This window comes from Panthera tigris, chromosome B1 (assembly GCF_018350195.1).
Source record: "Panthera tigris isolate Pti1 chromosome B1, P.tigris_Pti1_mat1.1, whole genome shotgun sequence".
Lineage (NCBI taxonomy): Eukaryota > Metazoa > Chordata > Mammalia > Carnivora > Felidae > Panthera > Panthera tigris.
This window is the reverse complement of record NC_056663.1, coordinates 84,251,270-84,279,237: the sequence shown is the minus strand read 5'-3', so window position 1 is coordinate 84,279,237 and position 27,968 is coordinate 84,251,270. Positions and strand designations below refer to the sequence as shown.

The 27,968-nt window shown below is 40.8% G+C and overlaps 1 protein-coding gene across 4 annotated transcripts in view; it reads left to right on the top strand.

Annotated features, from left to right (window-relative positions):
* Positions 1–27,968, top strand: part of IL15 (interleukin 15) — a 141,590-nt gene that overhangs the window by 54,593 nt on the left and 59,029 nt on the right. For 2 of the 4 annotated variants that reach the window (XM_042983853.1, XM_007091778.3), the window contains exon 1: positions 8,827–9,272. The exons of 1 other annotated variant lie outside the window; for it this stretch is intronic. In XM_042983853.1, coding sequence (XP_042839787.1) covers positions 9,267–9,272 — 6 coding nt within the window. In that variant the 5' untranslated portion in view covers positions 8,827–9,266. Of the gene's footprint in view, positions 1–8,826; positions 9,273–9,320; positions 9,821–27,968 lie in introns of those variants that run through there. One more of the 4 variants, XM_007091779.3, reaches the window with a different exon arrangement.

Sequence of the window (27,968 nt, the reverse complement as noted above, 5' to 3'; positions counted from 1 at the left end):
CGGAGTGTGTTCTGACAGCAAGAGGGACTTGACATCTGGAAGGTTATAAGCTAACAGCTCTGCTCGGAGAACGGGAGGGCTGGAGGACAACGGGAGGGAAAGTTGTTGAACCCCGGACGACAGAGCACAGCTTGGCGGGGAACAAAGGCGCTTGCCAACGCCATCTCCCTCGCCCATCCCCCAGCCAAAATCCCAAAGGGAACCAGTTCCTGCCAGGGAACTTGCTTGCACCGCACAAACACCGAACTCTGTGCTTCTGCGGATCCATCCCTCCGGCGGGTCTGACTCCCTCCCGGTGCCTCAGGGCCCCACCTGAAGCAGATCTCCAAAGGAAAAGCGAGCTGAGCCTGGCCCTCCAGCCCCTATGTACCTTGCCAATCCACCACAGCTAATACACCAGATCCCCAGCACCACAGGCTGGCAGTGTGCAAGTAGCCCAGACGGGCCATGCCACCCCACAGTGAATCCCGCCCTTAGGAGAGGGGAAGAGAAGGCACACACCAGTCTGACTGTGGCCCCAGCGGTGGGCTGGGGGCAGACATCAGGTCTGACTGTGGCCCCGCCCACCAACGCAAGTTATTCAAGACAGCACAAGTGAAGTGCCCTGCAGTTCCTCACCACTCCAGAGACTATCCAAAATGACGAAACGGAAGAATTCCCCTCAGAAAAACATCCAGGAAATAACAACAGCTAACGAACTGATCAAAAATGATTTAAACAATATAACAGAAAGTGAATTTAGAGTAATAGTCATAAAATTAATCGCTGCGCTTGAAAACAGTATAAAGGACAGCAGAGAATCTCTTGCTACAGAGATCAAGGGACTAAGGAACAGTCACAAGGAGCTAAAAAATGCTATTAATGATCTGCAAAATAAAATAGAGACAACCATGGCTCGGATTGAAGAGGCAGAGGAGAGAATAGGTGAATAGAAGATAAAATTATGGAAAAAGAAGCTGAGAAAAAGAGAGATAATAAAATCCAGGAGTATGAGAGGAAAACTAGAGAACTAAGTGATGCACTGAAGAGAAATAATCTATGCATAATTGGTATTCCAGAGGAGGAAGAGAGAGGGAAAGGTGCTGAAGGTGTACTTGAAGAAATCATAGCTGAGAACTTTCCTGATCTGGGGAAGGAAAAAGGCATTGAAATCCAAGAGGCACAGAGAACTCCCTTCATACGTAACTTGAATCGATCTTCTGCATGACATATCATAGTGAAACTGGCAAAATACAAGGATAAAGAGAAAATTCTGAAAGCAGGTAGGGATAAACATGCTCTAACATATAAAGGGAGACCTATAAGACTCGTGACCGATCTCTCTACTGAAACGTGGCAGGCCAGAAAGGAATGGCAGGAGATCTTCAATGTGATGAACAGAAAAAAAAATATGCAGCTGAGAATCCTTTATCCAGCAAGTCTGTCATTTAGAATAGAAGGAGAGATAAAGGTCTTCCCAAACAAACAAAAACTGAGGGAATTTGTCACCACTAAACCAGCCCTACAAGAGATCCTAAGGGGGATCCTGTGAGACAAAGTACCAGAGACATTGCTACAAGCATGAAACCTATGGACATCACAATGACTCTAAACCCATATCTTTCTATAATAACACTGAATGTAAATGGACTAAATGCTCCAACCAAAAGACATAGGGTACCAGAATGGATAAAAAAACAAGACCCATCTATTTGCTGTCTACAAGAGACTCATTTTAGACCTGAGGACACCTTCAGATTGAGAGTGAGGGGATGGAGAACTATTTATTATGCCACTGGAAGTAAAAAGAAAGCTGGAGTAGCCATACCTATATCAGACAAACTAGACTTTACATTAAAGGCTGTAACAAGAGGTGAAGAAGGGCATTATATAATAATTACAGGGTCTATCCATCAGGAAGAGCTAACAATTATAAATGTCTATGTGCTGAATACAGGAGCCCCCAAATATATAAAACAATTACTCACAAACATAAGCAACCTTATTTATAAGAATGTGGTAATTGCAGGGGACTTTAACACTCCACTTACAGAAATGGATAGATCATCTAGACACACGGTCAACAAATAAACAAGGGCCCTGAATGATACATTGGATCAGATGGACTTGACAGATATATTTAGAACTCTGCATCCCAAAGCAACAGAATATACTTTCTTCTCGAGTGCACATGGAACATTCTCCAAGATAGATCACATACTGGGTCACAAAACAGCCCTTAATAAAGTATAAAAGAATTGAGATCATACCATGCATACTTTCAGACCACAATGCTATGAAGCTTGAAATCAACCACAGGAAAAAGTCTAGAAAACCTCCAAAAGCATGGAGGTTAAAGAACACCCTACTAAAGAATGAGTGGGTCAACCAGGCAATTAGAGAAGAAATTAAAAAATATATGGAAACAAACGAAAATGAAAATACAACAATCCAAATGCTTTGGGACACAGCGAAGGCAGTCCTGAGAGGAAAATACATTGCAATCCAGGCCTATCTCAAGAAACAAGAAAAATCCCAAATACAAAATCTAACAGCACACCTAAAGGAAATAGAAGCGGAACAGCAAAGGCAGCCTAAACCCAGCAGAAGAAGAGAAATAATAAAGATCAGAGCAGAAATAATATAGAATCTAAAAAAACTGTAGAGCAGATCAACAAAACCAAGAGTTGGTTTGGAAAAAATAAACAAAATTGATAAACCTCTAGCCAGGCTTCTCAAAAAGAAAAGGGAGAGGACCCAAATAGATAAAATCATGAATGAAAATGGAATTACAACCAATCCCTCAGAGATACAAGCAATTATCAGGGAATACTATGAAAACTTATATGCCAACAAACTGGACAACCTGGAAGAAATGGACAAATTCCTAAACACCCACACACTTCCAAAACTCAAACAGGAAGAAATAGAAAACTTGAACAGACCCATAAACAGCAAAGAAATTGAATCGGTTATCAAAAATCTCCCAACAAATAAGAGTCCAGGACCAGATGACTTCCCAGGGGAGTTCTACCAGACGTTTACAGCAGAGATAATACCTATCTTTCTCAAGCTATACCAAAAAATAGAAAGGGAAGGAAAACTTCGAGACTCATTCTATGAAGCCAGTATTACTTTGATTCCTATACCAGACAGAGACCCAGTAAAAAAAGAGAACTACAGGCCAATATCCCTGATGAATATGGATGCAAAAATTTTCAATAAGATCCTAGCAAATCGAATTCAACAGCATATAAAAAGAATTATTCACCATGATCAAGTGGGATTCATTCCTGGGATGCAGGGCTGGTTCAACATTCGCAAATCAATCAACGTGATACATCACATTAATAAAAGAAAAGATAAGAACCATATGATCCTGTCAATCGATGCAGAAAAGGCCTTTGACAAAATTCAGCACACTTTCTTAATAAAAACTCTCGAGAAAGTCGGGATAGAAGGAACATACTTAAACATCATCAAAGCCATTTATGAAAAGCCCACTGCTAACATCATCCTCAATGGGGAAAAACTGAGAGCTTTTTTCCTGAGATCAGGAACACGACAGGGATGCCCACTCTCACTGCTGTTGTTTAACATAGTGTTGGAAGTTCTAGCATCAGCAATCAGACAACAAAAGGAAATCAAAGGCATCAAAATTGGCAAAGATGAAGTCAAGCTTTCGCTTTTTGCAGATGACATGATACTATACATGGAAAATCTGATAGACTCCACCAAAAGTCTGCTAGAACTGATACATGAATTCAGCAAAGTTGCAGGATACAAAATCAACGTACAGAAATCAGTTGCATTCTTATACACTAACAATGAAGCAACAGAAGGACAAATAAAGAAACTGATCCCATTCACAAGTGCACCGAGAAGCATAAAATACCTAGGAATAAATCTAACCAAAGATGTAAAAGATCTGTATGCTGAAAACTATAGAAAGCTTATGAAAGTAATTGAAGAAGATATAAAGAAATGGAAAGACATTCCCTGCTCATGGATTGGAAGAATAAATATTGTCAAAATGTCAAATGTAGATAGCCAAAAGCTATCTACACATTCAATGCAATCCCAATCAAAATTGCACCAGCATTCTTCTCAAAACTAGAACAAGCGATCCTAAAATTCATATGGAACCACAAAAGGCCCCAAATAGCCAAAGTAATTTTGAAGAAGAAGACCAAAGCAGGAGGCATCACAATCCCAGACTTTAGCCTCTACTACAAAGCTGTCATCATCAAGACAGCATGGTATTGGCACAAAAACAGACACATAGACCAATGGAATAGAATAGAAACCCCAGAACTAGACCCACAAACGTATGGCCAACTAATTTTTGACAAAGCAGGAAAGAACATCCAATGGAAAAAAGACAGTCTCTTTAACAAATGGTGCTGGGAGAACTGGACAGCAACATGCAGAAGAATGAAACTAGACCACTTTCTCACACTATTCACAAAAATAAACTCAAAATGGATGAAGGACCTGAATGTGAGACAGGAAACCATCAAAACCCTAGAGGAGAAAGCAGGAAAAGACCTCTCTGACCTCAGTCGTAGCAAGTTCTTACTTGACACATCCCCAAAGGCAAGGGAATTAAAAGCAAAAATGAACTACTGGGACCTTATGAAGATAAAAAGCTTCTGCACAGCAAAGGAAACACCCAATGGAAGGCAACCAACGGAATGGGAAAAGATATTTGCAAATGACATATCGGACAAAGGGCTAGTATCCAAAATCTATGAAGAGCTCACCAAACTCCACACCCAAAAAACAAATAACCCAGTGAAGAAATGGGCAGAAAACATGAACAGACACTTCTCTAAAGAAGACATCCGGATGGGGGCGCCTGGGTGGCTCAGTCGGTTAAGCGGCCGACTTCGGCTCAGGTCATGATCTCACGGTCCGTGAGTTCGAGCCCCGCGTCGGGCTCTGTGCTGACAGCTCAGAGCCTGGAGCCTGTTTCAGATTCTGTGTCTCCCTCTCTCTGACCCTCCCCTGTTCATGCTCTGTCTCTCCCTGTCTCAAAAATAAATAAAACATTAAAAAAAAATAAAAAAAAATTTTAAAAAAAGAAGACATCCGGATGGCCAACAGGCACATGAAAAGATGCTCAACGTTGCTCCTCATCAGGGAAATACAAATCAAAACCACACTCAGATACCACCTCACGCCAGTCAGAGTGGCCAAAATGCACAAATCAGGAGACTATAGATGCTGGAGAGGATGTGGAGAAACGGGAACCCTCTTGCACTGTTGGTGGGAATGCAAATTGGTGCAGCCAGTCTGGAAAACAGTGTGGAGGTTCCTCAAAAAATTAAAAATAGACCTACCCTATGACCCAGCAATAGCACTGCTAGGAATTTACCCAAGGGATACAGGAGTACTGATGCATAGGGGCACTTGTACCTCAATGTTTATAGCAGTACTTTCAATGATAGCCAAATTATGGAAAGAGCCTAAATGTCCATCAACTGATGAATGGATAAAGAAATTGTGGTTTATATACACAATAGAGTACTATGTGGCAATGAGAAAGAATGAAATATGGCCCTTTGTAGCAACGTGGATGGAACTGGAGAGTGTGATGCTAAGTGAAATAAGCCATACAGAGGAAGACAGATACCATATGGTTTCGCTCTTATGTGGATCCTGAGAAACTTAACAGAAACCCATGGGGGAGGGGAAGGAAAAAAAAAAAAAAGAGGTTAGAGTGGGAGAGAGCCAAAGCATAAGAGACTGTTAAAAACTGAGAACAAACTGAGGGTTGATGGGGGGTGGGAGGGAGGGGAGGGTGGGTGATGGGTATTGAGGAGGGCACCTTTTGGGATGAGCACTGGGTGTTGTCTGGAAACCAATTAGACAATACATTTTATATATTGAAAAAAAAAAAAAAAAAAGACCCAAAGGTCAACTAGTTCTTGGCCTGTGGTTCATTCTTAGGATCATAAATAAGGTCACAATCATGGACTTTGAACTCTGAATCAGATGAGCTAACTGGTAACTACTGCCATGTAGTCTCAAAAGCTATAGGAAACACTTATCAGTAATTTATTTTGTTTATTTTTTTAGTAATTTATTTTAAAGACAAATAACCCAGTTAACAAATGGGCAGAAAACATTAATAGACGCTTTGCCAAAGAAGACATCCAGACATAACAGACACATGAAAAGATGCTCAGTATCACTCATTATCAGGCAACTACAAATCAAAACCACAATGAGATACCACTTTACACTTGTTGGAATGGCTAAATTTAACAACACAAGAAACAACAAGTGTTGGTGAAGTTGCAGGAAAAGGGGGACCCTCTTGCACCACTGATGGGAATGCAAACTGGTGCAGCCACTCTGGAGAACAGTATGGAGGTTCCTCAAAAAATTAAAAATAGAACTACCCTATGATTCAGCAATTGTACGACTCGGTATTTACCCAAAGGATACAAATATATAGTTTCGAAGGGGTGTGTGCACCGTGATATTTACAGCAGCACTATCAACAATAGCCAAACTATGGAGAAAGTCCAAAAATTAAACAAACAACCAAACAAGGATAAAGAACAAACTGAGGGTTGATTGAGGTACGTGGGTGAGGGAGGTAAAATGGGTGATGGGTATTAAAGAGGGCACTAGTGAGGAGCCCTGGGTGTTGCACGTAAGTGATGTATCACTGAATTCTACTCCTGAAACCAGTCTTTCACTGTATATTAACTAAAATTTAAATATACATTAAAAAATAAAAGGACAACTGCCCAATTGGCAAACATTGCCTTTGGAAAGAAAAATCAGATATTAAAAATGTATTGAACTATGATTTTATTGTTAATTATTTAAATTCAAAGAAAGGTTATTATGGTCACTTCTATGAGGTTTAGTTAATTTTTACTTCTTTCTACATTATAATTTTATGAATTATGGTAGTTTCGAATTATTTCATCAGTCTTGGTCTTTGTTTTTAATTTATACAGTGGAATTTACTTGTTCATTGGTGTGAGGAATTTTCAATATCTTGCCAAACAGCCTGTGGCAACTAAAAATACAAGTTGCATATATTAGACTTTTCTCTTTGAGTGTAGTGCAACAAAAACAAACTATGCTGAAAACCCACCATCATTGAATTGCAGGCACTTCTATAACTAATTCAAAATAGTTTTATTTTCTGTAATTAAGAAAACAAATTTGACCTATCAATTTAGGAGGCAAATAGTAGAGCAAAGCCTATTTTATGGCTGTAATCATTTTCAATTTCACTTTATTGTTATTTATGTTTTTTATCTCCCCAACGTAACTAAATGCTTTATATCCCATTCAGCCCATCTTGGTTTAGAACTCGTATGTATTAGCTTGGTCAGTATTTGTAGACCAATTTTATTATTCTTATGTACTCAGATTATACTTTAAAACTCAGGTTTATGAAGAAAATCCCCATCAGTTTTCCAGAGCATTGTGAAAACCTCTCTAGTAGCTCATGGTGGTCACATGTTCAAAGTGTGCTTTTGGACATTGATGCCCCTTAGCCCTGTGGGCAGCTGGAGCCCATAGGCTAGTAAGCCCTAGCTAAGAGCAGCTTTCTCCAGTGCTCCCGGGCAGCCGGATCACAGCAAGTTCTGAGATGGGAGGTGTCCTCTGGCAGCAATGATATCTGGCTCTGTGTGGCCATGAGATGTCATACCGTCTGGACATCTATTGCAGCTCCCAGCTGCAGAGTACACAGCATCCGTAAGTGTGCTGAAGGACGTATGACAGGAGCCCACTTCGCAGGAGCCCAAGAAGCTCTGCTTCAGTCCAAGTTGACAGTAGGACACAGATCCGCTTCTCCATTCCTAATCTGCATATTCGTGTTTACACATAGTGTCCGCCTTTTGTGGCCACCATCTTTGTTACAGAATCCAATCCCATGGCAGGCCTGCTCTCACAATGAATGCCCATTCTGCAAATTAGAGCTTCAGCAATTGCTATGAAAAAGTCTGATTCGATTTGAGATCCTTGGCATTCTTACAAGAAAATTCAACACTACATTGTCTCGGACAGAAAAGAATGCTCAATTTCTTTAACTATCATTTACAACTATGGTAAATTTTTGAATTGTTAAAATGGTCTTTACATGTTTATATATCACTTATTTTGTTGATAGTGACTATCTGCAGATGAACTTTTTCATAAAAATGAATTTTTTTTTTACGTGGAATTTTATGCACATTTAATATTTAAGTCACTTCTAATATATTTCTATTTTTTAAAAACATATACTCAATTGTAAAGGAAAGATGGTTAAGTGTTTATTAAACTCCAGGAGCCATATCCTTTTTTTCTGTGACATGACTGGAAAATTTGGGGAAGCACTTTTTATTAGGGATTTTCGGTAATTCAAATGTGTTCAAGGTTTTCTCCAAAGTGTTTCCAAAACTGGGCAGGAGGTCTTTTCTGATGACTCTGTGTAGCATAAAGATCACTCAGCTTCAGAGAACCTAGTCCCTTCCTTCCACTGTAAAATATTATAATAACATTTCGCACGGTCCTATTTGATGGGACCATGTGCAGTGTAAGACTAGACTGGAAAAGTAATTTACAGGCTGGCTCATTCCTTCCAGTTTACCCTAACTCCCTAGTCATCCAGGTGTCTTACTCCGTTCTCTCCAACAAAACTTCAGAGGCTTCCTTCTTACAGCCTGCGCCGCGCGGGTTGAGGGGCTGGTCTGGAATAGTCGCCCAACTCGCTCCTACACGTTTTCCCCTCGCCTGTGGGCCACTTGGGTGCACGCCACGCGCCCAGGTCTCCAGGCTTCTCTGCGGAAGCCTCCTGCGCCAAGCTAGGCTGGGTGGGTGCGGCGGGTGGTCTCCGTCTCTGAGATTTCTCGCTTTCCCTGCAGGTGCCCCAGAAAGTAAAGGACGAAATCGGGGGCAGGCGCTCCCTGCCTTCGTCCAAGCTCTCCTTCCAGGTTCTGCGCCCCAGGACTGGGCAGTGGCGGAAACCTGCGGGGCGTCCCAGCCCTGGGGGCGTGGAGCTGCAACACCTGGGCAGTCGTTCAGGGGCTGCGGCCATCCCGCCCCTCCCCCAGCCTCCTCTGAAGATGTTTATCTTGCCCTCTGCTCCTTGCTCTTTTCTCTTTCACTTTTCTTTTCGCTGAGGGTTGGGACTCCCTGGGTTCAGGGCGCCCAGGGGAACCCCAGCTGACTCGCTCTTTGTAGTCGAAGCCCAACGCCAGGGCAGGGAGCCGGGTGGCAGTTCCCGTCCGGCTGCGCCGCTCGCCGCCCCCCAGCCCTACAGCCGGGACTCGATGGAGGTACAGAGTTCTGCTTCTCCGCCTGTGGGGGGGAAGGTGGTGGTGGTTGAAAGGTCGATGGAATTTTCCCCGAAAGTCTACGCCTCGGGCCTCTCCCAGCTCCGGGCGGACCTACCCATTTCCCCCCACCAGCTGCGGACCGGGCCGCCCCGCCCTCTCACGGGGAACACTTAACCGCGACTTCAGTTTTCCGTTGCACTACGTGCAGAGGTTTTCCCCGTTCTGACCCTTTATTCCTCCCGTGGGCTCTCCTCGCCATCCTCTGCTCCCAGAGGAACGCAGATTGGGAACGCAGATTGCTGGTCCGCTTGCGGTTCCCGCGCGGCTCCTCCGTGCGCTTGGCTCTTTCGGTGCTGCAGGCAGCGGGTCAGCGGGAGGCAGCGCCCGGCGCCGGTGTCTCCTCTCCGCTAACTCCGCAGCTGACCCGCGGAGAGCGAGGGACGTGCGCCTGCCTCCCGCCCCAGGCTGCCCGTTTCGGAGAAGACGCGGTCTGGCAGCACTGAGCGCTGAGTTCTGCACCTAACTGACCTCAGAGAGTTCGAAGAAAGGTACCGCAGCTCCCCGCTCTTCCCTGCCCCCTCCCACACTCCTTTCGGGTCAGCTCAAATGTGTCTAGGACCCTGCGGGTGGGTCTCTCCCTTTGCTTGCAAAATCAAGTCACCCTCCCCTTCTTTGATCAGGAGGACACTTGTCGTCCTTGGGAGAGGAACTTGCAGAAATGGTTACTGATGGGCACTCAGGCCTGGGTCTATGTTATTAGTTCCAGCCTTGATCAAGCCACTCATCTCTTAGAAAAGCAGTATTAGAAACTTGGAAGAGACACAGGAGACTTAAACTTGCAGTAAAATCCTTATTCAAGATGGATTTAAATGAAAGTCCAGTTAATTTTTTTCCATTGTTACTGAGACTGCATTTTGCGAATGTTTACAATTCATTTTAATTGAACTATGAAATTCCGTGCGTTGAAGACTTTGATAACGTCAGCGTATCCATAAAGCAAGAGGATTCTTAAACGATGCTTATAACAGATTCTTAAACAGGATGTGTCAGAAGTTTCAGAACTGGAAGTAAAGTGGTTTTCGCTAGCTATTTTTCCATTATGTTTTTAAAAGTACTTTCTAATGTTATGGCAAGGGGCATGCCATCTACCTGTAACTGATGGGCTCCCTCATCTTGTCAGTGTGCCTAAAATAAAAAGGTTTTATTGACTTGATTGAATGAACAGATAAGGTCCGGGTGATCGTGGCCTTCAGCAGTGCAGTGGCTGTGTGGTGGACTATTCCACTGAAAGCATCAAGGTACAATATGGATCAAATTTTAAACTACTGTTCTTTTATTGAAAAGCAGTGTGATGGGCATGGTAGACAGAGGAAGGAGGCACAAAGGAAAAAGCATAAAGATATATAAAAGATATAAATATATCATTATTTATATAAAGATATATAAAAGAAGGAACTGAAGGAAAAGCAATAGCCTTCTTAGACTTAAAAAGCGATGAAGAATTTAAAATTTTACATAATCAAGTTAAGATATCTCAGAAAGTTCTAAAGGTTTGTTGTGATTGTGTTTTAAGGTCACATTCTTACATCTCTCCCTCTGTTTCCTCCTCTCAAAATTTTAGTCATACTCAGAATGGCCTTTTCCTGCAGTATCATCTGCTCTGTGACAGAGTGACACAGAGGAGTTAGGTTAGTCACTGGTCCTGAATCTCTAGTAGGCAGTGTTCCTATACTTTGATTTTTAATTGTTTGTCTGCCTGTCTGCCTGTCTATCTATCTATCTATCTATCTATCATCTCTCTCTCTCTCTCTCTCTCTCTCTCTCTCTCCCTCTCTCTCTCTATATATATTAAGTAAGCTCTGCACCCAATGTGGGGCTTGCAGTCACATCCTTGAGATCAAGAGTCGCATGCTCTGTGGACTGAGCCAGCCAGATGCTCCTTCCCATACTTTGGTTCACTATTCTCTGCCGATTTGGAGTGGCAACTCTAGAACCTGGTTTGAAGCTGTTGTCCTGGAGTTTGGAACTTTACTGCAGATTATTGGGGGACTTAAGAAGAACAATTTGATGATTTTCTTTTCATCAATGAGATTTGTATATAAATGTCAACAGCTATATTGCAAGACACAATATTTGTCAATGAAATACAAGTTTATAATGTTTTTTGGAGGATGGGGAAAATCTGTGGTTTAACGTTTATTGGAATAGAGTTCGATAATTGAAGGATTTTAAACCCTAGAAGGTTCTCCATCTCAGGTTTGCTGGCTCTGAGTAGATTTCAGGAAGGATGTGAATGAAGCCCTGAAATGTTGTATGTAAGTGGATTTTTCTGAAGAAAATATCCACAACTCTAATTAGGTTTTCAAATGTCTCTTGGACCCCAAATAGTTTTTAAAACATTTTAAAACTTAGAAAACTGTCCTTTTTTTCATTTCTCTCTTAGAGTTGACTGTTAAGTTTGTTCATTAGATAACTATTCTTTTGAAGGTTAGTTAATGATAATACAGACAGTGCTGTCTTTTGGCCAGCAACTTGAATTATGGGAAATAATATGAATCATAGCTAATACTTGTTGAGTTCTTAGTATGTACCGGACATTGTTCCAAGTATGTATGTATTTTTAAAAATCATCATGATAAACTTAGGTGGTGGTACGGACTGTGTTATATAGCCGAGAAAATGGAAGCATAGGGTAATTAAATAACTTTCCCAAAGTCACAGAGCTAGTTAAGTGGTAGAGCTGGGATTTGAACCTGGACAGATTTCAGATCACTGGTGTTTATGAAGGATGATATTTCCAGAGAAGTATTTCCCACAATTTGTCAGTGACAACTATCTACTACTTCATTTTGATGCAGTTTTATGATAGAAGGTTGGTTTTCAAGTAATACTGCTTATACAGTACTTGCATGATTGACTTCATTAATTATACATTTATTATATTATTATACATAGATAGATAGATAGATAGACAGGCAGATTAGCCTTATGATCAAATAATATTTGCATGAGTATTTATTTGTGTTTGGTTCCTTGGAGAAATTTCTCTTACGGTTCCTGAATGAAAACATTTGTTTAATTTGCATCAGTTTTTGCTGATAGAGCATGACATAGGTACAGGTGGATTGATCAGTGTGTGAATCTATCGATCTAACTATTCATTCATCCATCCAAGTAGAAAGGTGGGATTCGTGGAGAGATCAGAACAGAAGCCTTTCCCAATTATATCACAACCGAGGTGGTGTAGTCAACTATTTAAGAAGCCTTTTCACAGGCTCCAATGGTATGAGAGTTGGCAAGAAGCCAGCTTCTTTCCTTAGCTCAGTATTAGCTCTTAGATTTACTTACTCAGTGATTACAGATTACCACGTGAGGCTTTTGAGGTTGAACAATGCTTAAGTGCTTGCTGCTCTCCTATTTGAATGGATTGAATGGAAAAATTCCATAGGGGCGTTGAGAGAACATGTGTGGTTTTAGCTAGTACTGCGATGTATTTACTACTAGCTATTTAATGGTGAGTTTTACTAATTAACTATTAGTAATTATATTAATTACTATTTATCACTTCACTTTTTTTTCAAGTTACATTCAGTGTTGGAATGAAAAATAAATAAGAGGCTGTTTGATCTCATTTCAATTCAGCAGTGTTATTCATATATGTTTTATGTCTGGAGGCAGGGCATATGTATACATATATTTTTCAGTGTTTTATTCCAGAGTCCAGTAGTGTCTTGCAGGTCATCTTTGGAAGGACCAAAATATACGTAGATCTGCTATCTATCTATCTATCTATCTCCATGTATATTTTGTATATAGACTATATAAATATGGATTAAAAAAGTCTGAATGCCTGTTAGCTGATCATGTTCTAAGAATACATAGTTGATTGTTTTCCAAATACTAAGGTTTCTCCAAGTGCTAACAGGGTGCAGAGGGGATCAGGAGAGTGACGACCGTATTTTGTTAAATAGAGGAATTGAAACTGAAAATGATCCTACAAGAAAATATGATCGGTTGTAAGGTTGGTGGGGGGAGGCTCTACTCATCAGAGTGACATAGGAAAGCAGCCCTGTGGCACATGCCATGATCCCTTGTATCATTTCACTCTCACTGGGCATTTCGTTCATGTACCTTCTAATAGAAACTCGAGAAATGAAATACTCCTTGTGCACTGTTAGCACTGACCCCAGTTATTCTTTAACTGAACATTTTATAGGTAGAAACTTTACAGTATATTTTCCCCTCTTATTTTCTCCTTGTACATATCAACAACAAAAAGTATATGTTTAAAAGTTTTAAAATAATTTTGTTAAAATTATTCTTTATGTTATTGTAAAGATCATTAGTACACAGGTAACCAGAGTAATTCATTTGAGTTTTGGTAATTATGAGGCATAAAACTATATTGTATCATAAGATGTGTATCATAAATGTAGACCTGGGTGGTGTTGATATCAATGCTTTGATTAAGGCAGGTTTCTCTAATACCAGTTTTTCAAATTGCCCCTTTATTTGGCACCCTGGAGAGGCAAGGCACATGGTAAGATTCTGAATGGGAGAGTGATGTGCCTTCCTTTGGTAAAATGGGTGGAGGGTAATTATGAAAGGGGAAGTGGGAAAGGAGAACTTGCCAGAAAATGCTTGCCGTCAGCACATTTCAGGCATATTGCTTATAAAAAGGGGTCCCTTTGTAAATAGTGGATCTGGAAATTGGTTCCGTTAGAACTCTCTATACCCTTACAGACCTTGGACAGCTATGGGGTTCTCCATGGGTGCCTGTTCTTCCCTTTGAAGATCTCAGTTTGCTCTGGTTCAACCTGTTGCCCGCCCTGCCCCTATGCTTGGTTTCTGGATTGCCATGGCCCATTGTGCTTAAGCAATAGTGTGTGTTTTTGTCGAGGGGTGGGGTGGGGGGGAATGGTAAAGAACTGGCAGCTGCAGAGGCTTCCCACTGAGAGCAGTGTTGGGGGGCAGGAATAGGTTCTAGCCCTGCTTGGGGTCTTAGATAGCCTTCCCAGTCTGGGCTCCTCTTCCATGCAGTTCTAGACACACTTCTCTATACTCTAGACCACCCTTGCTATTCCTGCTCACTTTTTGTCATTCTTCCTGCCTCCTGCTCAAAGCCTCCAATCTCCACAATTTCTGAAACCCCTTCTACTGCCCAGGTAGAATTATTTTCTCCTTATATTTCTCCTCATATGCTGTAATAGCTTTTGTCTCTGTAAATTCATCTTGTTATGTGTCTCTACAGTTATATTTTGAATAAAGACATAAAAGTGTGAGCCCAGCCAAGGGTTGTTCACATGATTGGTTTGTATCGACTTCAATGAGAGATCATTCAACAATCTAAGAAGTAATCAGAGGAATGTAAAACAGGTAGGAAATATAGCAAAAAACCAATGTTGGAGTATTATAATAAAAACAGTACTTGGGGAAAATTAGTCTGGGGTAGGATTTATTGAAGAAAAAATAATTAGAGATAAGGAAATGAGCCAGAAATCCACGGCAGTCCTTCAGATGTACAGTCTTATTCCTATTATCTGCTAAGGGATATAGCTATAGCAATTCATTCCTTCTCTCTATCATCAATTTTTGTCTCTCTCTAATGGGTCTTTCCCATGAATGTAATTTCTCCCATAAACAGCAACAACAAACAACTCTCTTTGGCTTCGTGTTTCTCTCCAGCTGCCACCTGGTTTTTAGGTCTCCATTTTATAGGAAAGCTCTGAAAGTCAATTCTACTTTCTGTCTCCAATTTCTCTCTTCTCATTCTCTCTTGAACCAGGCAGCCTGTCATTCCTACTGCTCCATAAAACTGTATCATTAGAGATACCCAGACCCCCCCCCCACCATGTTAAATCCGTGGTTAGGGCTGGGTTCTCTTTCAGCAGGACCTGAGTTCTTCATTTTTGCTTCCAGACAGTCCTGCTCTCTTCATTGTCCTCTGCCTCCCCATCATCCATTTCAGTAGCTTGCTGGTTCCTATTCCCTGTCCTCTCAACAGAGGAGTCCGCTGCTCAGTCACTGGATCCTTTCTGTATCTATGTACACTCACTCCCTGACTGCATCCTTCCTGGTGGTGGTTAGTGTCTTCCGAGAGTGGTGATTCGTGTCTCCAGTCATGACCTCCCCCTGAACTCCAGACTCATCTAGACAACAGTCTAGTCTGCATTCCTATGTAGATGTATCCTACTCGTTGAATTCCTGACTTAACCCCCAAAACTGCTTCTTCCATGGTCTCCCTTATCTCACTTGATGGCCGTTCTATTCTTTGAGTTGCATGGATAATCTCTTAGTCAGTCTCGGAGTTCTCCTTTTTTTTTTTTTTTCATACCCCACATTTTAATCTGCCACTAAGTCCTTTAAGCTGTCCTTTCAAAATATATCCCACATCTGACTTCTTGTCACCTTTGCAGCTGCCATCTAGGTCCAAGCCACTATTGTCCTGCCTTATGGTATTATTGCAAGAGTTGGTCTCCCTGATGCTATACTTGCTCCCCCCACCCCCAGCTTGTTCTTAACACAACACAACAGTCAGAATGCTTCTGTTATTTGCCCTGCCTGCATTAAACAAACAAACAAACCCACAAAATAAATAAACAGAAACACCCAGAACCCACTGGCTTGAAAAATAGTAATTTGTTATTTGTCATGATTCTGCAATCTGGGCTACATTCAGCTTGTTGGAGATGAAACATCCCAGAAGATTTCTTCATTCCTGTGTCTGGCACCTCAGCTGGGCTGACTGGAAAGTTGAAGACCCCTCCTTTGAGTCATTCTTCCTTTTCCATGAGAAATAGCTCTTGTCAGCACTTGGGTAGACTGCTTCCAGCTTTGAGTTCAGGATCTAGGGATCTTCTGTGTCCTCCTTTTCGTTTACCTGGTGGTGAGTTATTTTAGTACAATTTTCTCATAAACCTTGAGGCCTACCTATACATTTTATTGAGGTGCATTCCATTATGGAAAACTTATGTACCCAAGACTTTTACGACAGGCTCCTCTTTACTTCGGCTGCAAATCCGAATGCTGTAGGAGAGACCCTTACTGTTTTAGAAACCCTTTGGAGAGCATCTGGGTGTCTCAGTCAGTTAAGCGTCAGACTTTGGCTCAGGTCATGATCTTGTGGTTCGTGGGTTTGAGCCCCACGTCAGGCTCTGTGCTGGCAGCTCAGAGCCTGGAACCTGCTTCGGATTCTGTGTCTCTCCATCTCTCTCTGCCCCTCCCCCACCTTGCGCTCTGTCTCTGTCTCTGTGTCTCACACAAAAATAAAAAATAAGTGTTAAAAAAAAAAAAAAAAGAAGTCCTTTGTCCTGCTGAGTCTCTGAGGCTCTGCCTTAATGTGAGGTCTTAATGAGGCATCTTCCAGCCACATGCTTGATTTGATCTTTAACCTGAGAGCACATTGTACTAATACTTGGCTTTGAACTTTGTCCTAAGACTGCTTCTTTCTTTGAGCATCTTCTGCTGTCTGGAGAGGCAAGAATGACAAAAAGTTTAATTTTCTTTTTTTTTTTTTTTAATTTTCTTTTTTTAAATATTTATTTATTTTTGAGACAGGGAGAGATAGCATGAACGGGGGAGGGTCAGAGAGAGAGAGGGAGACACAGAATCTGAAACAGGCTCCAGGCTCTGAGCTGTCAACACAGAGCCCGATGCGGGGCTCGAACTCACGGACCGCAAGATCATGACCTGAGCCGAAGTCGGATGCTTAACCGACTGAGCCACCCAGGCGCCCCAAAAAGTTTTATTTTCTAACCTAGCAAGTCCTGTGTTGAATGATTCCCTCTAACTTCTACTTGAACACTTCAGTTCATCTTTCTCTTCCCGTAATTAATTCTAGGCAGCTGAATGAAGCCAGTTATCACATTCAGAAATCTCCTTAGGTAGGCCCACAAGCTCATGAGTATGTTTTCATTCTTCCATATTGTTGCAGTGTTGCCAAACATTCTGCCACTACGTAATATGAGTTGCCTCTGTCTGGCCTCCAGGAAGAAGTTCATCAATGCCTTTCTGGCCTTCACTGTGTCCTTGATACTCTTCAGGTGTCTACACATCACCCGGTCTCATCCCAATTTTAGTGTCAGGTTTTCATTGCTATACAATAAACTCCAAAATTTAGAACCATTTTATTTGTTCAAGGTTTTGAGTTTAGAAATTTGGACAGGACACAGTGACAATGACTTGTCTCTACTCCACAATGTCTGTGGTCTCAGTTGATTTGACTCCATTTGTCCAAGGACTATCGGAGATGGTTCAAGACATTGAATCTGGCTGTTGGCTGGGTTCCTTCATTCTCTTCCACTTGGCCTTTTCACATGGCGAGATTGGGCCTTCTTCTGGCATGATGGTCTCAGGGTTGTCAGACTCCTTCCATAGTGTCCAGGGCCATAAAAGAGGAAGTGGGAGCTGCAAATCCTCTTAAGGCCTGGGTACGGAATTCCCATACTTTATGTTTGCTTCATCGGTCAGAATGAAACAGTCAGAAGCCCATCCCAGATTCAGTGGGAGAGGACACAGACTCTGCCTCTTGCTGGGTAACTTGTCATGCTTGTTCATGAAAGGAAGGCAGTGATGATAGCATCCATCTTTGGAGATTATCAGCTGCACGTTGTGATTTTATTTTTAGTCTATTTATTTTTGAGAGAGGGAGAGCATGAGAGGGGGAGGTGCAGAGAGAGAGAGAGAGAGAGAGAGACAGAAGATCTGAAACAGGCTCCGTGCTGACAGCAGAAAGCCCGATGTGGGGCCTGAACTCAAGAATTGTGAGATAATGACTGGAGCCTAAGTCTGATGCTTAACCTACTGAGCCACCCAGGTACCCTCATTGTGATTCTGTTAAAACATTAATTAGGTCATGCTACTCTATTCAAAACCACTATTGCCTTCTCATCTCACTTCTCTAAAAGCCAAATTCCGTTACAATGGTCAGTAAGGCCCTAAGTGATTTGTATCTCTGTTACCTCCTCTACTATTATTCCTTTAGCTCACTGTTTCAGTCACACTGACAGTCTTTCTTTTTTTTTTTCAATATATGAAATTTATTGTCACACCATTCACAAAAATAAACTCTTTCTACTCAGCACCCATACTGCACTGCTTTTATCTAAGAGTCTTTGAACTTGCTGTTCCCCTTCTTAGACTGCTGTTATCTCAGATATAGCCCACTCCCTTACTTCACTGGTTTAGTTCAATATCCCATTTGCAGTGAGGTTTTCCCTAACCCATGTACTTCCTGTGGCACTCCCACCAGCACTGTGCTTAAACTCTTTTCCATGTACCTATAACTATAAACTAAGGTTTATAGTACTTTATCCCAAACTCTTAGGGTCAGATGTGTTTGGAGTTCAGATTTTTTTCAGTTTTTGGAAAGGTAACTGTTATGGACTGAATTGAATGTCCCTGCGCCCCTCCCCCCCCCCCCCCCCCCCCCGACTACTTCCAAACTCCCATGCAAGAGAGGCTTACCCTCTTAGAAACTTTCAGACAGGCAGTATAGTGTCATTAACTGTACTCACCAGGCTGTACATTGCATTCCCATGGCATGTTTATTTTATAACGGGAAGCTTGTACCTTTTGACGCCTTGTATCCATTTCACCCACCCACCAAGCCCCTGCTTCTGGCAACCACCAATCTATTTTCTGTAGCTGTGAGTTCATTTTGTAAATATGCCAGTCTTTAAAGAGTCACTTTCTCTGCGAAATTCTTCAGGCAAAACCCCAACATTACTTCCCCTCTAGCCACCTCCTCCCCCCCGGAAATATTGACTACATTTTCTCCTTTGTTCTGTCCTCTCCCGATGGATAGCTCTCTAATTGTATCTGCGACATTTTATCATTATTGACTTGTGTTTGTATTGACTCTCCTCTTGAATAAATGATGAAGATGGGACAAAGGATGACAAGAACTGTGATCATGGAGTTGGAAGGGCTGGAGTTTGGGAAACACCGTATTTATAAAATTACTCCCTCAATAAAAACGGGCACATAGTAAACCTTTAATAATGTTATTTTTCTTGTCAATAATCTATCACAGGGGGGCCTGGGTGGCTCAGTCAGTTAAGCGTCCGACTTCGGCTCAGGTCGTGATCTCACGGTCCCTGAGTTGAGCCCCACGTCGGGCTCTGTGCTGACAGCTCAGAACCTGGAGCCTGCTTCAGATTCTTTGTCTCCCTCTCTCTCTGCCCCTCCCCCACTTGTGGTCTGTCTGTCTCTCTCCCAAAAATAAACATTAAAAAATTAAAAATAATAATCTATCACATATTGCTGAGGGGCTCTTGTGCCCAAGGTCCTCAGTTAAGTCTGTCTCCAGAGCCTGTACCCTTCACCTAGTCTGCTACCTCACTGGAAGAACTAAGAAGAGGCATGAAGATTAAAAGGGAGGAGGTAAAATTATCTTTATTTATAAATGAAAGCCATGAAAATTAACCAGCTATGAAAACTAATAAGCAAGTTCATCAAGACTGTCGGAGTAACAAAGCCTCAGCAGCATTTTTTAATATTAAATAAAATATTAGCTAACGTAAGAGTAAAACACAGTGCTACTGCCCCTGCCAGGAGACACTCTTATCTTAATCAAATGGAATTTACCTATAGATCATATGGATGGTCCAATATTAGAAACCCTATTAATATAATCCTAATGGATGCATGCAGAAAAAGTTTTATCAAACTTTTGAGTACGAGTTTCGTAAGATTAAATGGGATCTTCCAAATGGGTAAATGAATGAATGATATTTGCAAAATAATCTCTAGTAAACATCATACTTAATACAGAACTATGCTAAAAAAGCATTTTCTTTAGTTTTGGAGAATGATGACAGTGTCAGTAAGAGTGCAACTATTGAGCAGAGTAAATAGAATAAATAAAAAAAAACAAAGTAAATAAAAAAACAAAGATAACAGCTGCTTATTTTTACTGAGTACTTAATGTGTAAGCAGTATTCTAAGTGCTTTGTAAGTTTTGCTTTATTTAAACAATAGTAAATGTCAAATTTTTACTTACCTTTACTTCCTATATCATTTTGCTTCCTCCGAAAATTACTTCAAACAGGCTGCAAAGGGCGAATTTTTCTGAGGTCTTATGTGCCTGTGAATATACTAATTTTTCCCAGATGTAAATAATGGCTTGCCCAGATACTTAATTCTAGGTACAAGGTTAGTTTTCTTCAGCATTTAAAAAAATTTTTTTTTAATGCTTATTCATTTTTGAGAGACAGAGAGAGACAGACCGTGAGTGGGGGAGGGGCAGAAATAGGGGTAGACACAGAATGAGAAGCAAGCTCCAGACTCCGAGCTGTCAGCACAGAACCTGATGCGGGGCTGGAACTCACAAACCTTGCAATCATGACATGAGCCGAAGTCGGGCACTTAACTGACTGAGCCACTCGGGCACCCCTATTTTTCTTCAGCATTGTGGGGACTCTGCTCCATTATCTTCTTGTATCTGTTGTTTCTTTCAAGAAGCCTGATGTCACTGTGACCTTTGTCTGTTTTCACTCTAATGAATATTGTTGAAGTTTCTCTTTGGCGTGAATTTTTTTTTTTTTTTTAATTCCAGTGTAGTTAATATACAGTGCTGTATTAGTTTCCAATGTACAGTATAATGATTCAATAGTTCTATATATGACTCAGTGCTTATCATGGTAAATGTACACTTAATCCTCTTCGCCTGTTTCAGCAATCTCCCCACTTACCTCCCCTCTGGTAGCCATCTGTTTGTTCTCTATAGTTAAGAGTCTGTTTTTTTGTTTGTTTTGTTTGTCTCTTTTTTCTTTGTTTTGTTTCTTAAACTCCACCTATGAGTGAAATCAAATGGTATTTATCTTTCTTTGACTGACATATTTTACTTAGCATTATACTCTCTAGATCCATCTATATTGTTGCAAATGGAAGATTTCATTCTTTTTTACGGCTGAGTAATATTCCGTTGTAAATATACCACATCTTCTTTATCCATTCATCTATATAAATGGACTCGGGTTGCTTCCATAATTTGGCTATTGTAAATAACGCTGCAGTAAATATAGGGGTGCGTATATCTTTCCAAATTAGTGTTTTTGTGCTATTTGGGTAAATACCCAGTAGTAGAATTATTGCATCATATGGTAATTCTATTTTTAATTTTTTAAAGAACTTCTGTACTGTTTTCCACTCTGGCTCTATCTGTTTGCATTCTCACCAACAGTACACGGGAGTTCCTTTTTCTCTACATCCTTGCCAACGCTTGCTGTTTCTTGTATTTTTTATTTTAGCCATTCTGACAGGTGTGAGTTGATACCCCATTGTGGTTTTGATTTGCATTCCCTGATGATCAGTGATGTTGAGCATCTTTTAATGTGTCTGTTGGCCATTTGTGTGTCTTCTTTGGAGGTCTTAAATCTTTGTGAATGCTACTAAAATATCCCTAACTAGGAGTGGGATGTGTTTTTAAGTTATTTTCTTTGCTATTCTGTTATCTTCTTTATTTTGAGGTCTGATGTTTAGAATTTTGGAAAAATCTTGATTATTATCTTTTTATTTGTTGTCTTATTTTTCAGACTGCAAGTAGACAGAGTTGAATTTCCTACTTTCATCCTCCATGTACACTTCACTCTTCCTTTTTTTTTTTTCCCTAGCTAATTTTTACTTACTAATGGCTTCCAGGATATTGCCCGATCTAACTGCGTAGCTCATTCTGCCACTTTCCAGCAGTATTGTTTCCGACATTCAGGCTATCTACTTAATTCTCTACTTTATGACTTGTGGCTTTTTTATATTTATTATACCCACTTATTTCTTCATATTTCTTGCTCCAGATTCATATTTCCAAAATCCTTCTTACATTCTACAAAACATTTTTTTTTAATTCTTGTTTTATCTGTTTCATTAGGCTTTTCCCATCTGGCATAAATTTTTTTAAGTTTTATCTCTCTTTTATAGAGACCACACTATATATTCTTCCCTGTAAACTTCTCTTTCCTAGATTGGGATCATCATGGCTAGCATTATCATCAGCCAGGAGACAAAACCCATGGCTCTAGCTTATGTCCTCCAAATGCGTTGGTGTGGGATACTCTCCAGGTTGAAGGGTATACTGTTGCACTCTGGATTTAACAGTTCCGTGACTCTCCAGTTCCAGTACCTTGTTTGTCAAGGATCTTTCCCAGTGTCTTACTGGAGGTACCCCTCTGTCTTGTAGCAATGATGGGAAGAGCAATTACTTGGACCCAGGGTATGGGTTCATGCAGTTATGTTGCCAATTTTCTAGGTTCTGAGGTCCTACCAGAATCCAGGTCCAACCAGAAAGTGCCAGTCAAGTTTAACATGTGCAGTAAAACAAGATCACCTAATCCTACCTTTCAGGGAAGATAAGGAGGGAAGGGGGTACAACAACTACAACCTTCTTCCTCATCTTATCCTCTGCTTCTGGCCCCCAACTATCCAAGTCTGGTCTGCCAAACAGATCCTTCTCTCTCCCAAGGGATTTTTATAGATTTGGAATTAGCTCCTGAGCATATATTGGCATTCTACAAACTATCTTGTTTCTCTGGAACCTACAGGGTGTATTTCCAAATACAAAGCTAGCTGCTCTTGCTGGTTCTTCATTTAACTAGGAACTTCCTAGGATTAATTGCTCTCCTTTTTCCCAAGTGATTCTTCCAAAAAATAGATATGTAAATGTATGATGGTATTTATGATTGTTATTATCAAACCACGTTGGGAAAAGATCCCAGGAATCCCAGGGTAAAAGCAAGAGTGTGGTGGCTTAGCCACAGGGTAAAGGAGATTATGAAACTTCCATCTTCCCATTCTTCCAAGGTAGATGTCAGCTGGGCTACCGTGGGTTAGGATGACACAGAGTTGTTACGGATGACATGTTTACTTTAGTTGTTCAGACCTAGAAAGTAGCTATTTGGAAATAAGTAGAGTGAAGTAAATTGGATTATAGCAGCATTTTGCTGGTCATGCTGGTATAGGATCATTAGATTTAAGGCATGAAATTAAAACAATTCAAATTCCGCTAATACTGCCCTTTAGTTATAATCAAGACATATGGGATTGTGAGCCCCAAGCATTTTATAACTCTTGGTTTTAGGGATAAGAAGACCTGGTTTGAAATTGAAGGTAATGTGGAGAGGAAGCACAATGATAGCTCACACGCCTTGTACTTCCTGTTAGCTGAATGAACTACTAATGACAAATGAAATCCAGGAAATCCAGGACACGTGGCAAACCCCAACTTTACCTCTTTGTGTAAGCCTGGATACTATGTTTAGTTTCTCTGCACTTTTGTTCTCTTCTGGAGAACTAAGGTGATTAGAGCAGAGGAATTCCCTCAGGCATCAAACCTGACAGTACAAACGATGAACATAATATGGATAAATTTGACCATATGCTCGTAAGCTACCTGTGACCTTAATAGGTGCACTTCAACACTGGGGAGAACTTTGGACACCTTCCAGTCTAGTTTCTTTATTTTAAAGATAAAGAAACTGAGGTTAAAAGACATGAAGTACCTTGCTAAGGTCACATAGCTGTCTAAAGACAACCAGGACCAGAGTTCAATTCTCTAAGCTTTCAGTCCATTCCATGGTTTTGGTAAGATGAGGGAGGCTCCAAATTTTATCAAGGAGCCTTCAGTCTCAATGTTACTTGAACCATAGTTTTGGAAATTGTAATTTTCTAGTGATGAATAGATTGTAAACATGGTAGTCTCCATAGAGTCTAGTCAAAGAAAAGGTGGTGAATGCCACTGCTATTGTTTACACAAGTCCAAAGAGAGAAATTCTATGTCTATAGAAATGAATGTCCATGGTCCCAGCACATGGAGTGACACATTTAATGGTAGTTGCCTGGAGGGCTATGTTCTATAACTGAATGGAGATAATTTTCTGTGCTGTTTTCTATCCTAGATGATACGTTCTACACGGCTTTGAAGTTTCATTTGTTCCCATTTCACGTTTGTCAGAAATCTTCTCATTAGTAATTTGGTCATTTAAGTTAATAGGACAGTCTTTGTCATAGGAATGGCTCTGGTCAAAGAAGCAAGCCGCCTATTTTACCTTTCCATAACCACCTCTGAGGGGGAAAAAAGCAACTTCAAAAGAAATGTGACATTTTAGACTACAAAAATACAGCCATTTGGAGCATTCTGTACAAATACACCCAACAGAAAGGGTTAGAATTTTAAACACTGTAACAAATGGGTAATCCCATAGAAGGAATGGGGCACACAACGTGTTTGATGATGTCTGTGTAGCCCATTTTTCTCTGCACAAAAGCTGAGGAGTGTGGAAGAAGTGCTAAAAAGCAGAGAAGAATGAAAAGCAAAGATTAGAAAGGATAAAGGAAGGGCAATCTGGTCGTAGTAGTAGTTTGGTAACTACTATGTGAATAAGAATATTTAGTGAGACCAAGGAAAGAAGAGATAAAGAACTAAAACTGATGAAATGCCCTAATCTGGGTTCACGATGTCTGGGGTAATTTCACTGAGCCCTGGTGGAGAGGAGGGAACCAGTATCTCTGTAAAAGATAGCCGAGTTCTCTGGCCAGCCATGACATGGACCAACCTGGAACTCAAGAGTCCAAGCACTCTCCCAATCGCAAATAACTTTTATTAATAGAGACAGTCTGCTTCTCATCAGTTTTATAAGCACCTACTGCTTTGCTGTGGAGACTTGAGAAGTTTAGTTTTCTTGTCAGGAAGGAGCTCAGCAAGCAGTGCTTTAGGAATAAGACATTTGGGACTCCAACAGCCAATTCGTGGCCACTGTGTTGATTCAGAGATCCAATGCTCTGAGTAAATCACTTGATGCATCTCATAATAAGCCAACTATTTGGAATGGAAGATACCAAAGGCCCAATAAGCAAGAAAAATAGAACATTAGAAGGATGACAGCCAGCTCTGGTAAAGCTGTCTGGAGACAGAGGACTGAGGGATTATGTGGGCTAAAGTTCATCTGTATTTAATAAAAGATCCACTTTGCCTTAGGTTTTTTTTTTTTACTTAATTATTAGTGTTATTTCTGAGGATCGTGGTAATCGTTCCTCTTGGCTTCTGTAAGGGATTTGTGAGAAGCCATAGAAATGTTCAAATCCAGTTATTTGCCAGTAGGAGATATGCTATATAATTAAGCTGTCGTTTTCCCTGATAGGTTATTATCAGCAGGTAAGAAGAAGTGTGCATCATTATAAATTGTCATATGGCATTTCATGCTACAGCAGATAAGGTATGTCTTCTGTGGCAACACTGAGCAATCATGTAGAAACTGGTACCATTATGGCCGTTGTAAATCACAACATACACTTTAATAGTTAAACAATTATCTATAGTAGCAGTCCTAGAGAATTGGTTAGTAATAATTGACTTATTTTTATGATGAAGATTAATTTTTATATAGATCTTTTTATATAAACACCTGAAGAATTCAAAACAAGAACATTCATTTAAAACACACACACGTGGGCACTTTTTGGGTGTTTTTTCTTTTTTTTGGTCCATTTATCTTTTTTATTTTTAATGTTATTTATTTTTGAGAGAGAGACAGAGACAGAGACAGAGACAGAGACAGAGACAGAGACAGAGCATGAGTGGGGAAGGGCAGGAGATAGAAGGAGACACAGAAATCTGAAGCAGGCTCCAGGCTTTGGGCTGTCAGCACAGAGCCCAACACGGGACTTGAACCCACAGACCGTGAGATCATGACCTGAGCTGAAATTGGAGGCTTAACTGACTGAGCCACCCAGGCGCCCCTTGGCTCATTTATCTTTACCTGCAAATGTTTGAAGGATCAGAAAGTCGCCACAATAGCTTCCTTATATATATATATATATATACATATATATATATGTATGTAATTATATGTATATATTGTATGTATATATATGTATATTTGTATGTATATATATGTATGTATATATACATACGTATATATATGTGTATATATACGTATGTATATATACATGTATATATATATAAAATTATATGTATATATTTAGTTTAGAATTATATATATTTAATATTTCTATTATATGAAGATGGTAGCGCTAAAGAGGCCCAAACTGGCCACCAGTAGATTCAAGTCTGTCTGGTTTTCTGTTGTTGGAAGCCACAAGTGAACAAGGGAATGGCCTGGCCTCTGGGATAAAAGGAAAGTATTTCTTTATTTTTGAAAGCCTAAAGCTATAAGTCTTCTCTCCTTTCTCTTTCCTTTCTCTTGGTATTGTTCCTTTGCCATTCTTCTCCCTTATCTCTTCTCTCATCATGATTTATGTTCTCTAAAACTTAGTTCACATTAGTCAGCTATAAAAACCTCACCTTGACTGACCCAGCTGCCTCTGCCCCTTCAATTTGGCTGTACTACATGTCGCCCTTTTCATGGCAAAGTGTGACAGCTGTCTTCTTTGTGAGAATTTTAAAAACCTATCCACCTAGACCATTGAAATCCACAGTACGAACATGTTTGTCTCCAGGATTTGACCCAAGAAAGGGCTTGCGCCAGAATGTAACTTCACCCCATCAGTAGCACACATTAGTTCACCTGACAGGTTTTTCACAACGAGTCTTTCCTGGAGGAGGAATCAGTGTAAGTTGTACTCACTGTAAACTGGTGCTTTAATAACACTGAACTAGATGGCAAGGGTGCTAATGGCTCCTTTCTCTGTGGGACCTATGGGAGTGACGGAACAGCCTGATTGTGAGTGATATGAGGACTGGTTCATGGTGAGGGGGGTCACATTCATGGGGGTGATAATCACTAAGAGGTCACATTTTCAAGGGCTCCCTGTGTGTCAGAGACTGTTCTATGTAGGTTTTGGTGAATGAGCTCACTTGACCCTTACCGTGACCCGGGGAGGGTAGGCACTATCATTTCCTGAGGCCCTTGGAGATGAATTCATCTCCTCCAAACCTTATTGTTAGTAAGTAGCTGAGCTGGAATTCAATCTAGATGGGACTGAAACCAAAGTGTCTGCTCTACCTGCATCAGTGCCATCCAAACGAGGTTTCTGCCGTGGTGCATGTGTTCTCTAGCTGCTGTGTCCAATATGGTAACCACAAACCATGTGTGGCTTTTGAGCACTTGAAATGTGGCTAGCTCCACTGAGGAAGTGAACTGTTAGCTTTGTGTTTTCAAATTTGCATTTATGTTTAAATAGCCACATATGGTTAGCGGCTGCTGTATTGGACAGCATAACTCCAGATACTTTTTAGGTGTTGCTGACTATAGGCTAATAGAAAAACCAAGGCAGGAGTAAAAGAATGTGGTATTCTTTCCCCACTTGTAGAGTTTCCCCGGATCCTACATTTTTTAAAAAATTTGTGTATTTATTTTGAGAGAGACAGAGACAGCATGTGTGGGGGAGGGGCAGAGAGAAAGGGGAGGAGAGAGAATCGCAAACTTACTCCACACTGCCAGCTGCAGAGCCCAACTAGGGCTTGAACTCATGAACCTTGGGATCATGACCTGAGCCAAAACCAAGAGTTGGATGCTTAACCCACTGAACCACCCAGGTGCCCCCTGCATCCTACATTAAAAGACAAAACCAAAAAAAAAAAAACAAACAAACAAAAAAAACCCCCGAAAACCCAACAAAGTTTAATATTAAAAAAAGAAAGAAAAGGCTGTTTTAAATCTGTTGCTGTATGGAAGCAACAGGATTAAAAAACAAATTATTGACTGCCTTCTCTGCTTCAGGTCTTCTGCTAGGTTTTGGGCA